The 15023-nt window shown below is 33.7% G+C and overlaps 2 protein-coding genes across 9 annotated transcripts in view; one reads left to right on the top strand and one right to left on the bottom strand.

Moving 5' to 3' along the window:
* Positions 1-925: 925 nt before the first annotated feature.
* Positions 926-15023, top strand: part of strn (striatin, calmodulin binding protein) — a 73367-nt gene continuing 59269 nt past the window's right edge. For 4 of the 8 annotated variants that reach the window (XR_012386901.1, XR_012386902.1, XM_021479664.3 and 1 more), the window contains exon 1: positions 14021-14353. Coding sequence is in view for 4 of the 8 variants with exons in the window: in XM_021479664.3 (XP_021335339.1) it covers positions 14141-14353 (213 nt within the window). In the remaining 4 variants the exon portion in view is untranslated. 8 annotated transcript variants of the gene reach the window in all.
* On the bottom strand, positions 6533-10127 carry map1lc3c (microtubule-associated protein 1 light chain 3 gamma). Its single transcript, NM_200298.2, is given in 4 exon segments — positions 6533-7100; positions 9711-9817; positions 9898-9953; positions 10053-10127. Coding segments are annotated over 4 exon segments (387 nt in total). The 5' UTR covers positions 10111-10127; the 3' UTR covers positions 6533-6934.

Genomic DNA, 15023 nt, shown 5'->3' on the forward strand with positions numbered 1-15023 from the left:
CCATAATATTGAATACAGTTTTTGTTTCCCAGAAGAACATTCTCTGTTAGTTAAGCCGGAATGTTGTCTTAATGTACTGTAAATAAGGTTAAAAGAATGTTCCCTGAATGTTTTCTTTAAGTTGTTACACAAAAAAAATCCCTGCGATGTTCTGGGAAGGTTTGTTTATGGTTAACAAAATAAAAAACTTTCCCTCAGAGAAAGCTTCAACAATGTTTTTATTTGGTTGCCAGAATAACCAAATAAGAACCTTAGAAGAATGTTCTAAGTAAGAACGTCTTGCTTATATTCCTATTAACTTAAATACTTTTTATGAATGTTCAATAAAAATGCAATCGATTAAACAATTATTTGGTTAAATAAGCAATAAGAGAATGTTTACTTTGATTATTCTACTAAAATTCCACTGAAACGAGCAATAATACAATAAATACATGAACGTCCACCTATAATAGTTCAGAAAATATGCAGAAAATGTGCAGATATGACATTCAGACTCTTACCAAGTGTTTTATTAACTATAAATTAATAACAACGTTAATAATCATAACTTTTAGAAAACATTGACATTCTGAGTGTTATTTTGAGGCGAATTTTGCTCCAAAAACACACTCGACGTGTAATATATGTAAACAATATACATTTCCAGCTATAAATGCGTCAGTGAACTGGCATTCAAATATTATCAGATGTAATAATATTACCGATATAATAAATGTCCTGCTTTTGTAATGCGGATTAGCGCCAGAATCAACTTCCGCTTTCAGTTGGCGCGCAGATTTGAATCACGTCAGTGTTTTGAACGATGATTTTTCCGTCCACACTTCGCACAAACACACACTGGAAATCATAATGTGCATTACAGCGACAACACACACACTGCTGGACCGAAACATGACTTTATTATCCGGTCACAGTGAGAGAGAGAGAGAGAGAGAGAGTTTGTTCGGCTGGAGCGACACTGACCCCTGCAGGCCGACTGGAGGATTCACACACACTCAGGAGAAACGGATTTTGTAAGTAATGAATGTCTTCCGTGTTTGTTTATTTGTTTGTTTATTTGTTTGCTTGACCAGTATTTCTGCAGGTCATTATTGTTATGTAAAAACACATTAAAATCTGTAAAGCTATGTTTGTGAAGTTATGGTCACAGATATTTAACGACAGGTGTGTGTGCGTGCGTGCGTGCGTGTGTGTGTGTGACAGACGGTTGTCAGCAGGTGTTTTTGTGTATCAGTAAACCTGCTGCTTTGCCTCCAACACACTGGGGATTTCTGCTTTGTTTTCTGCTCCAGTATTAACTGTACAGCCAGAACGCTCAATATATTTGCTAGTGTAGCCTAATGTGGTAATATTAGTCATTTTAAATTCATTTCATTTCATTCTAAAATATTAATTACATATATTTATTTATATATAATATTTATGGGCGAGGCAGTGGCGCAGTAGGTAGTGCTGTCGCCTCACAGCAAGAAGGTCGCTGGTTCGAACCTTGGCTCAGTTGGCGTTTCTGTGTGGAGTTTGCATGTTCTCCCTTCCTCCGGGTGCTTCGGATTCCCCCTCAGTCCAAACACATGCAGGTGAATTGGGTAGGCTAAATTGTCCGTAGTGTATGAGTGTGTGTGTGTGGATGTTTCCCAGAGATGGGATGCAGCCGGAAGGGCATCCACTGCGTAAAAACTTGCTGGATAAGTTGGCGGTTCATTCCGCTGTGGCGACCCCAGATTAATAAAGGGACTAAGCCGACAAGAAAATGAATGAATGAATAATATTTATATATAGTTATTTTGAATACAAAACAATTGTATACTTTTATATTTAAAAAAAAACATGGGCGACGTGGTGGCACAGTGGGTAGCACAATCGCCTCACAGCAAGAGGGTTGCTGGTTTGAGTCCCGGCTGGGTCAGTTGGTGTTTCTGTGTGGAGTTTGCATGTTCTCCCCGTGTTGGTGTGGGTTTTCTCCGGGTGCTCCGGTTTCCCCCACAGTACAAACACATGCGCTTTAGGGGAACTGATCAACTACACTGGCTGTAGTGTATGAGTGTGATTGAGTGTGTATGGGTGTTTCCCAGTGAAAGGTTGCAGCTGGAATGGCATCCGCTGCGTAAAAGTATATGCTGGATAAGTTGGCGGTTCATTCCGCTGTGGCGACCCCTGATTAATGAAAAGACTAGGCTGGAAAGGAAATGAATGAATGAATGATACTAATGTAGAGTTATTCGTTGATAAGGACAATAGCCAAATTAATCATTTTGATATGAGCCACTTTTGGTACTTCACACCTTTTCATTTGGTAATTTTTTGTTTGAAAAAGGTCCAAGATTAAGAATAAAAGTTTCTTGTAAAATGTTTTCTCTATTTAACAACAGTCGAGTTGGTCAGGAGTGAAAGACGACTTCACTTGCATCAGATTTCTTGCTGTTGAAATGTAGATAAAGAATTGTGTGCATCGGCCAAAACTGATTATCTGAATCCACACCGAAGCGACAGCCAACCGAGGATTCCGCTTAGTTTCAATCCCTTTATCTTTGGGTTGTTTTCACAGTTTAGTGTGGTATAGCAGTCAAAATAGGTCAAAGGAGCTCATGTATGGGACAAATTCTACACCCCCCCCACCTCCCTCTCCTGGCTACGTTGGGTGAATTAGGTTAGCTAAATTGTCCATTGTGTATGTGAATGAGTATGTATGGATGTTTTCCAGTGATGGGTTGCAGCTGGAAGGGTATCCGCTGGATAAAAACAAATGCTGGATAAGTTGGCGGTTCATTCCACTGTGGCAACCCCAGAAGGGACTAAGCCGAAAAGAAAATGAATGAATGATGTGGAACAGATTCAGGAATTTGTTCACAGTATTTCCTCTAATATTTGTTCTTCTGGAGAAAGTCTCATTTGTTTTATTTCGGCTAGAATAAAAGCAGTTTTTATAGTTTTAAAGTCATGTTAAGCTCAATATTATTCACCTCTTCAGCAATATTAGTGTTGGATTGTCTCCAGAACAAACCACTGTTATACAATGACTTGCCTAATTACCCTAACTTTACCCTAATTACCCTAGTGAAGCCTTTACATGTCACTTTAAGCTGAACACTAGTGTCTTGAAGAATATCTAGTCTAATATTATGTGCTGTCATCATGACAGAGAGAAAATAAATCAGTGATTAGAAATGAGCCATTAAAGCTTGTTGATAAATCTCTACAGAAAGTCGTCTGCTTTAAGCAGGAAAGCCTCTTCATGGTGTAATGTGTTGCTCAGATTTAATTGTCATAATGAAATCAGCCTGAGGAGTTCCTCTGTAATCAGAGCATCATAATAATCACAATAATCTCCATCTCCTGCAGGCATCCGCAAGAGTCCACCGAGCAGCTCAATAATCCTCATTAGCAGAATCAGACTGACCTGAGTGTCAATGCTTGTGTGAAGTCAATTAATCAGAGTTAAATCTTTCCATTATATCCACAGGAGAAACAGCAGAGATGTTTACAGCACCACAGCGACACCTGCAGACTGATGGCGGCATCTCAACACTGGTAACACTTCAGTTTGTATGAACATTAAATATATTTCACAATAAAAACACCATTAATGTCTCAAATGATTCTATAAAACTTAATTTAAAGGGTTCATTCAACAGATACACTTTATATAATAAAGCAATGACCTGAAAGCTGTGAAATCTTCACTGTAAATTTTGTGATTCACAAGAGTTTAGTGTTCATCTGCGATTGTCAATTGCATTATGGGATGTTGATCTCTGCTCTATCCACTTTTGATGATGAAAATTCAATTCTACAGTTTAATAAAGTGACCTTTACTAACATTTTAGTAGTTTAAAATAACAATATAATGTAAAAGAAATAATATAGAGTGTGTAAAATAACAGTAAATGTGCTGCAGTTTAATACAAGGTTTCTGTAGTGTAATATACTACACCAACCCAGACAATACAGCACTGCAGACACACACGTACAGACTATACAACTTTACAAGGTTAAAAATTGTTGCATGAAAGATCAAGCTCCCATAATGCAGTTCAGCAGCAGAAATAAACAGGGAAAAATAAAAATATGAATCACAAAGTACAGAAAACTGCTCATTTACAGATATTTATGACTGTATAGACTTACAGTAGCAACTCTTCTTACTCTAGCAATCTTTTTTCAGAAAAGCAGCCAGCAGGAAATCTTGCAATTATTAACATTTATGTGGCAACACAATCTCCAAACTGTTCACACACACACGTCAGTCATTTCAGCAGCGGTTCTGTTTCTGCAGCGCTGCTTACACTCAAAGTGACAATGCATTGATAATGAGCAAAAAATGCATTAAAAAAAATAACAAATATTCCAAACATCTTTTATGGGGCCCAAACTACAAAACCAAACTTCATGCAACAACGTCAGTGTCATTCCATAACAAACTGATTCAAATTGTTTAATGTTTAAGAAATAATATATAAAGTCTAAAATAAGTGTGTAAAATGAGCCGCATTTTATTATAAGGTGTTTGTAGAGTCATATACAACACAGACCCAGACACCTATTACACACATCAATAAGTCACTGGATACATCTTTACAAGGTTAAAATTATTGAAAGAAAGATCAAGATCCCAGAATGCATTTCAACAGCATTTTCTTCTGAAAATTAGTTGGCAACAGTGCTAATGATGTCACTTCCTGTGGTGGGAAATGCACAAAAGGTATTGAGGCGTGTTATTAGTCTTCTCCCATTCATTTGTGCAAAATATTTAGCAAACACCAGTAGAAGATTAATGACTGTCATATTTCAGTCAATTCTAAAACAATATGATGAAAATGAATGGAATTGTGTTTGACACACATTGCACAATACAAATAAAAGATTATATTAGGAATTTCAGCAAATAAACACCTTTAATGTGTTTATGCCTTTATTAAGATGTTCATGCAAAGGTTTATCTTCACCGCTTCATTTAGGGAAACTCCTGAGGTAAATAAGTGATATCTCTATCTTTAATAATAGATCTAGATAAAATGCTGCACTCCCCCACCCCCACCTCCGCAAGTCACAATGACTTCTGGGACTTTTAGAGTGAGATCAGTGCTCGAGTCTGCATCGACACATCATTAATGTCAACACATGCGGGAACTTTCATGCATCCTCTGTACTTGCCGTCTTGAGTATTGGAACTGAACTTTGGCAGTAATTGATGACGTTACACGAGAAGGCTGACGAACGCATCCTGAAAAACAAAAGCCCTAGTGTTTATCACCCTAACATGACTGTGGACACACTGTACCTACACATAGTTCTGTCCAAACAGCTTACAATAGATGATTTCAGGTGAGAATTTCAGTAGAGAATGTGCGTTATTACCAGGGCCAGACGCAGGCCCGGATTGGCTAATGGAGAGAACTGGGAGAATTCCCGGTGGGCCGGTCCATTTTTTGGCCGCGAGGGCCGGTGTCCCTATCTGCTTGCACTCTCAGCAGTTGCACTTTTTCATTTATTTTTTTATTTGACCATCGCCTCACTCTTTTTATTTATTTTCTCGCAGCCCTGTAAACAAAATACAACCTGCAGATTAATAATGATGTTACTATCATCATTCGACTCCAAACAGCGGCACCTTAGTGAATGTAAGAATTCGAATACTTGATTAATATTACACCAGCTCAATGAAAATCAGATGATTCACTACATTAATAAATCTGACATAACTTGATCACAAATCTAAAAAGGCGAGAAAAAAAATTAAACCGTCAATAAAAGTCTTGCAGGTCATAGTGCAATTTTTTTTTTTCATTCCAGCCACATTAGAGTAACAGCGACACTGTAGTTCAGTGGTCAGCACGTTAAATTGACAGCCAACCCGTGTTTGAACCTCATCTGAAAAATTATTATAATTATTATTTTTTCATTTTTTATTGTCAAGACATATAATACTGTAAGGGTTGTTGAAAATATGAAGTTCTAAAGCAGCTGTTTTATTGAAAACAGACGTGACGGTGTCATTAAAACTGAACTGGAAATGACCTTATTTTAATATAGTCAGTCGTGAACTGAGGTGGGCCGCTCTAAGGCTTTAAACTCAAGTCCTGAAAAGGAGTCCCACTCCAGCCCTGGCCCAGACGGAATCTGCAGACATTTTTTTTTTTTGCTATTTCTGCTGAGGATTTTGTTAAAAATCTGCAGATTCCGTCTGCATAATTATTTTGGGAGTATCATAACTAAAACCTTGATTAGTGAAATAAACACCTTTAACTTTAATTAAATTTGCAATTTAAACATTAGAGTCATTTTATTTGGTAAACAAGGCAAGTCTCTCATATAATCTTTACTAAAAGACAGAAAATGACTTTACAAACTGCATTGTAAATAAATCAGATGAGCATTTTCATATTAGTCAATATTACTGTAATTGATTAAAAAACTAAAGAAATTTAGATTTACTCAAGTAAATAAAGAATTAATGATGGGCTAAAAATCTGCAGAACTCTGCGCGCACAGATTCCGTGTGGGCCTAGTTATTACACATGCAAACATTATATTTTAGGAAAACCTTAAGACCTTTTATTCAAAACGGTTTCATTAAAGCTTTTTTAATAAACAAGTTTATTCAGGAGACAAAATATACAGACAATGCTAAAAATCCCCCATATATTTGAGCTGCATAATCCAAACATGAACCCAAAACGATGCACCAAACATGATCAACCTTTATTTTTTTTTATATGCACATGATTTAGGCTTTTATTATTCCTAAACGAGCGAGAACATTTATTTCCTGCATCAGAATGAACAGACGTCTCCCTCTGGTGGCCGATACGCCAATTAAAGACAGTTTATTACTTAGAAAACCATTAAAACACACACAGTAGCTAAAAGGATAACACTATATACAAAGACTTAAATAATGCATCAGTTCAGTTCAGTAAATGTCCTGGACGCGTCACCTGTGTCCGAACATCTCCTGCGAGGCGTAGGTCATGTAGAGAAACCCGTCTTCATCTTTGTGGTCTTTATAAAGCTGCGCCATGGTCATAGACATGCTGGCGATGCCAGAGTTATTGATGAGCAGGTAAAAGGCCTGATTGGGCATCAGCGTCATCCGATTCCTGACAAAACCAAAGCAGACGTGAGGGAAAAAAGCCCAGCGTGAGAAACGGCTTAAACCCACACAGGTGACGATCAGCTGACAGCAGATCCAGACCAGCTCAAACACTCCCACAGGACATTATATTATACACAGACTAGATTTATAGACCTCTGAATTATTTCATGTTTAATCATTTAAAAAAGGTTAAAAAGTTTATACAAAATGTTAAAATGACAAAAACAATTACATCAACAAAAGTATGCAGATAAATGCATTTTACAGATCATTATTATTTGGTTGCATTAAAAAAAATATAGATTTATATACAATTATTAAAATGCAAAAATATGTTAAAGAATTTGTTAGTCTTAACATTACATTTTATGCTTGGTTTATATTTATACACTTCAAGAATTATTTTCAGGTTTACCCTTTAAAATATTTAAGTTTATGGAAATAATAAATGACAAAAACAATTACATAAAAAAATATGCGGATAAATGCATTTTACAGAATATTTATTATAATTGCTGTATTAAATATTTAACCCAACAATCCAAAAAAATATAAATCTGCATATAATTGTTGCATTATTAAAAGTGCAGAAATGCAGGTTACAAAATGTATTTGTTAGTCTTAACATGAAATAATTGAGGTCTATAAATATAAATTAATCAAATAATTTAATGTTTAATCATTTATACTCAACATTTAAAAAAAACAAAAATTGTATACAAATATTAAAATGGCAAACAAAAATACGCATTAATAATTGTTGCATTCTTGAAATGTGCTTAATAGAATTTATTATTTGTTAGTCTTAGCATTTAATTATATGCATGGTTTATATTTATGGACTTCAGAATCATTTCATTATATTCATTTAAAAATAATCTTTAGAGTAAATTTATATAATTTCTAAATGACAAATTACAACTAGTTTTGTATGAACATGCTTCAGTAATGATTGCATTATAAAAATACTAAAATGCAGGTTACAGAATTTATTCTTTGTTAGTCTCAGTTAATAAACAGAGGAATTAAGTCAATTACAACCAATTTAAAACGAACAAATGTTAAATAAAATGTTACTCATTCAGCATACTGTTTTATCCACAGCATCCAGCATACTTTGAATGCCTACATTTCAGTTAGCAAATACTTTCACTTTACATACTAAAACATTAAATTCTCTCTAAAAATGTAGTCAATTATATCACTTAAAATATTTTAAATATCTAATATGTTTACCTCAAAACTTTCACTTCAAATATAATCCATTTATCAATGCCTCTTCATCATTAGGCGCGTTTACGATTACATCAAATTTCTGCGCATTAACTTAAATTTTTTTTCCCTTAGTATAGTTTAAACTGATAGACACACATTGTTCAACATGCATGAGTACAACCCACACAGATATCCTAAATTATAATTTTACAAGATGTTTTAATATAATAAAATTATAATAAATTAGTGCATATGCATTAAATTAAATCAGTACTGAAGTCAAAACTAAAACTAATCTAACAAAAAAAAAAGATCTATAAACTAACACAAATTTAGTTTTTTTAAAAGGTTTAATAAACCGGAAAAAATAACACATATAACATTGAAATTTGTAGGTTGTAATTGTTTTTCCAACTGGTTTGAATCTAAATGCATCATCTTTGCATTCCTAAAGGTGGTCGGTGGCCAAAATCTTATTCTAATGAATAAAACTGATAAATGAAATTTATGTTTAAATAAACCACAAGTTTTCTACATCCAAACAATCCGTTTTATAAAAACAGACATTTCTGAAAGAGGGTGTACTCTACTCGTATATGCTGACCACTGCATGTCTCTGTCTCTTTAAACACAATTACAGGAATGCACTGCAGGAATTCTCTTATACTTGCTGAGAATTTTTCACAAACAGATTTCTTAAAAAAAAAAAAATTTAAAAAAAAAACACTTAAGACTTCTTATATGAAAATAGTGAATTTTATTAATTTACCTAGATTAATAAATTTGCTTTTGCTTCAAATGCATGATCTTTCACACTATAAAAAAGTGATTAGTTAAGTTTAAAAACAATACATATAGATGTTAACTCATTGCCTTATTATTATTATTATAATAAAGTAAACAAACTATGTGCATAATGAGAAGTCAAGGTTTGACTTGTGAAATAGAACAATTAATTCACTATTCAGGAATGTGCTTTTAAAAATTAGATAGATAGATAGATAGATAGATAGATAGATAGATAGATAGATAGATAGATAGATAGAATTTCACACTGTAAAAAGTAATTAGTCAATTTAAAAATGATGAGGCAACGAGTTTACACTTTTTAAAGTAGACGAACTGAGTATAGACAAAAGTCAATGGGTTTTCCAGCTTTAAGTAAAATCACTTTGTTGCTTTTAAGGCAATGGGTTTACTCACTTTTTAAAGGTAACAATGGCATTACAGTGCAGGCAAACGGATTTTTTTATTGAATAAGCAGGAAAGAGAGAAAATAAAATAAAAAGCAATATTTAAATTGTGTAAAATGGTTGCAGGCTATTCGTTTAATGCATTCTTTATATTGTTACACACATTTCTAGAATAAAACAGGCGTATATTATAGAGTTTTGCTCACCTGATGATGGTGACGAACTGGGTCATGGTGAGCTCCTGAGGCACGAGGAACTTGGTTTTATCCAGAGGCGGCAAAAACTTCTCTCTCTGATATCGCTCGATTATTACCTCAAATAAAGAGCATATTTCACTTAAACACACACACACTGATCGACGAACACACATAATCACTAACACACACTACTTACCGGGATTTTAGTCGGAAACTTAGTCCGTATTCCCGCCACCTCTTGTTTCCTCGTTGCTGATCGATCACCAATAACACCAAAAAACAAACAACTGTTGAGTTTGACAGCACAAACACACACACAAAAGGTCGAATATGTGATATAAAGACGCACACCTAAGCTCTTCCTCTGTTTGAAGGGTTTGGGATGTGGAGTTTTCTCAAACGGAGGCATGTTGAGCTGCACCTCTGACCTGCGCACTAATTGCTCTCCGAGCGCACTAACACTAATTAAATACTGCGCCGGCGGTGACGTCACTGCGCATGCGCTCCGCGGAGATCGCGCGATATTCATTTGTTTTATTTTATTATTATTTGTATTTAATTTATTTTTATTTTTAACAGTTTTAGTCCTCTGTGTTCACTAAATGTTTGTGATAAGTATACTGTAAAAAGATACTGGTTTTATTAAACCCACACTGTAAAAAATGTCTGTTGGTAAATTTGCAGTTTATTTACTTATTTACTCATGTTTTATGTTTTATTTTTAGTTTATTTAATGCTTTTAAATTGCATTATGTGATCTTAATCTTTTTCCAATAACTTTATACATTGAAAAGTTGGAAAAAGTGACTTTTATAAACATGTTTATTAGTTTAAAATGAGATATTATCTGGGTCGGTGTTGTATATTAAGCCACAGATACCATGTATTAAACTGCAGCACATGTTATTTATAATGTTTATAATGTTATTTTACAGACTTATTTCACCGTATATTATTTCTTAAACATTATAACCATACAATCCAGCATATTTTAGAGTGTATAAGTATAATAAGAAGAACTATTGCATTATTAAAATGCTGACATGCATGTTACAGAGTTTATTCTTTGTTAGTCTTAAAGTTTAAGTTAATAAGCAGAGGAATTAAGTGAATTAAAATATTTAAATGAAGTTAAAATAAATAATAATAATAACACTAAACATTTTATTCATGTTAACATTTCAACAAAGGAGGTTGTGTTAAAGTTACTTATGCAGCATAATAAAGTTTTTAATGTGTAAGTTATTTTTAGACAGACAGACAGACAGACAGAGATAGATAGATAGATAGATAGATAGATAGATAGATAGATAGATAGATAGATAGATAGATAGATAGATAGATAGATAGATAGATAGTCTTATTCCTCCCAGAATTATTTTGTAAATATTGAATTAAAACATTTAAATGAAGTTAAAATGAATAATAATAACAGTAAACATTTCATTAACATGTTAACAAAGGAGCCCTAATCCTCCCAGAGTTATTTTGTAAATGTTAAAGCATTTAGAGTGTTTCAGTATAATAATAAGAGTATAATAAGTGTGCCGAGTATAATAATCAGTATGCCGATACACATTCCTAAAATGTTGCAGGTAAATAAGGCTGTGAATGGATCTTTGTGTTGTTCACGAGTCTCAGAAATGGATGCGTGCGTATTTAAAACAGAGGATGGTATTGTATTGTTGTATAACAGTTCGAGCATGACATGAGTACTTAAATGAATCCTCTGTGAAAATATTACAAGCATCTGCTTGAGTCTGCTCTGTTATGTAATGTTAAAACATGCATTTTATGTCAAGTTGATGCTTTTCACATTACTTATAGTAGTTTGTTAAAAACACAAGTGTGTGTTTAAAGTTTGTGTGTTGTGTTTTTAGTTAACTAATGTGAGTTTTTGTGAGACTGCGAGTGTGTACAGCTATTTCAACACTGAACAATGACTCTGTGTAAGAACGTTTTGCAGAATAATGAGTAAAACGTATTTGGACTACAAGTCCCAGCATGCCCAGCGCGTTCGTCTCTGATTGGCTTTTCACCGAACGAGTTGTTTGTTCTGTCTAATCAGAGCGCTTCGTGCTGGCTGCGATCTGTTGACCTGCTTGTGGGCGTGAAATGAGCGGAAACCAGCGTAGTGCGAATCATGTCAGTGAATCGGTTCAACTGAACGTTTTGTTTAAACACATTCGACTCTTTAAAGTTATGAGCGCGTTTGATTTGCACGATATGTTTGATAAAGCTTTGTTTATTTTTGTGTTGAGTTATTTTATACACGATTGTTTTTTTTTTGTTTTTTTGTAATAGATGTGTTTTTGTGAACAACATCACATTAGTTTGTATGTTATCTTGATGTTAAACTTTTATACAAATATATCTACAAATGTTTAAAATTAAAAAAATAACTTGATTCAGTACTAAATTAACATTGCTAAGTGAAAATATAAATATATATATATACGTTTTGTTGATTTTTAGGAATCAGCAAAGGAGAATTCTCAATAATAATGATTAGATTAACCTTTTTTGTCAACATTACTATTATCAACACTCATTTTCTGCTCTGTTTTATCCCTAACTATCTTTTATATATATATATATATATATATATATATATATATATATATATATATATATATATATATATATATATATATATATACATATATATATATATATATATATATATATATATATATATATACATATATACATATATATATATATATATATATATATATATATATATATATATATATATATATGTATATATATATATATATATATATATATATATATATATATATATATATATATAATAAAACTATACCAACAACACTGATTACTGCATACATATTTATAAAAATGGCATAATCTGACCTTTTTACTATAAACCCAAAATATTTATACAGGTTTTTGATGCTTTATTACTTTTATTATTCTCATTATTAGATAAAAGTGTCGTCCAAATGATTACATTTAAATGTAAAAGTCTAATTAAAATAAAGTCTAATTAAAATAAATACTCAAGTCTAATTAAAATAAAAACAAAGGTTAATAAATGATTGTAGGTAATATTTTATTGAAGTGTGGGGTGATGCAGTGGGTTACGATGTCGTCTCTTTTCCCCCACAGTCCAAACACTTGTGGTACAGGTGAATAGTGAATATGCTAAACTTGACTGTAGTGAATGAGTTTGGATGTTTCCCAGTGATGGGTTGCAGCTAGAAGGGCATAAAACATGTACTGATTAAGTTAGCGGTTCATTCCTCTGTGGTGACCCCTGATTAATAAAGGGACTAAGCCGAAAAGAGAATGAATGAATGAGTGAATTTTATTAATGTATATCACAAAATATATGCATACATATATTAAAAATCTAAAAACTATATTCTGTTCGATTGCTTTATTATTCGCATTATTTGATAAGTGTCGTCTAAATGATTAAATCCAACGTAATTCAAATTTATAATGAATATAAAACTAAAATATATAAATACAATTAATATTTTATTGATGAACAACACAAAAATACCCTGTCAATATATTAAAAATTAAAGTAAAAACCCTATTCAGCTTAATTAGGTTCTCTTTTATGCTGTAAAGCAGGGGTGGGCAAGCTATGGCTCGGGACCCACATGTGGCTCTTTGACCAAAAATATGCGGCTCCCTTCAACAAAAAATTAAAACTGTCACTAAAAATCAGTTTCCAATTGAAAATGCAATTAAAATTTCCTTTTTATTTTATATATTTACAGCTAAATGAAGAAGAATAAAAATAAAATGATATTTTATATATAATATATATTTGCGTGTGTGTGTGTGTGTGTTATGCATCAATAAAATTTAAGTTGCATCTACAAATTTTACTTCATGTATTTAATTCATTTAGAATTTTACATTTACATAAGATATAATACTTTAGATTGTCATCATTTACAATGATGACAATCTAATTGTCATCATTTACTTTAGATTAAATCACTTGGACATACATACATACATACATACATACATACATATATATATATATATATATATATATATATATATATATATATATATATATATATATATATATATATATATATATATATATATATGTATGTATGTATGTATGTATGTATGTATGTATGTCCAAGTGATTTAATCTAAAGTAAATGATGACAATTCATATTTTGCTAATGACAAACATGCTCCTTTAAACTACAACTTTTAAAAGTAACTCAATCGGCTCACTAATCGGCTCGACGGAATCAGTTCACTGAGTCGGCTCACATGGACGATTCACTGCTGATTCGAGCAGCGCTAGCGGAAACGTCATGAAGTGACAGCAGTGAGCGGAGCCGCAGCCGCCCGTTTCCCTTCGAGCAGCGACGCGGATCCAGAGCATCGAACCCAGAGTCCGTGCCGTCCAGCAGACACCGAATCCCGGCCTAGCCATGGACGAGCAGGCGGGCCCCGGTGTGTTCTTTAACAACAACAACAATTCGGTTCTCCCCGGCGGAGCGAAAGCGCCTCAGCCGGGCGACGGCGGTGGAGAGGCGGCCCGCGCGCACTACAGTATCCCGGGGATCCTGCACTTTCTGCAGCACGAGTGGGCCCGGTTCGAGCTGGAGCGCGCGCAGTGGGAGGTGGAACGCGCAGAGCTGCAGGTAACGAGCCGTTAAAACCGTTATTTGACCGGGGGTCTGTGGGCGCGCTCCGCCGAAACTCACAGTCAGACATTTGCGGGTTGTTGTTTTCTCTCTCTCTCTCTCTCTCTCTCTCTCTCTCTCTCTCTCTCTCTCTCTCTCTCTGTCATGCTGACGTTACAGCAGAAAACTTGAGTTTGTCTCCTGCATACTGTAACTGTAATTCAATACACTTCATCACACACCAGAGGATACAGTGCTCTCTTTATATATGAATATTGTTATACAGAAACTTTAGTTTATATACAATTTGCATTATATAAATAGATATTTTCTCTCGAAATATATATTTCTTCTCAAATATATGAATATATTCATGCGTTTGTTTTTATAAACACACACATTTTATGTCAAAATGAACTTTTATTTTGGATGCGATTAGTCTTCGCCCAGGGGTCCGTTCTTCGTACGTGGATTACTCAGTTAGCTGGATTTGGATATTGACGATTTGACACGATCCAGGATCGTTTCGTTCTTCAAAGCTGATCCGAGAGTTGTTGTCATGGCAACAGATCTGCTAGGTCAAACCTGATCGGGAGCAGGTTCAATTCATATAAACAGGATTAGATCGGCTCAGTTCAAGCAAAGATAATACAGAAAGTATGTACCGAGTTCTGATATTTTCTTACAG

Source organism: Danio rerio, chromosome 11 (genome assembly GCF_049306965.1).
Source record: "Danio rerio strain Tuebingen ecotype United States chromosome 11, GRCz12tu, whole genome shotgun sequence".
In the NCBI taxonomy this organism is placed as follows: domain Eukaryota; kingdom Metazoa; phylum Chordata; class Actinopteri; order Cypriniformes; family Danionidae; genus Danio; species Danio rerio.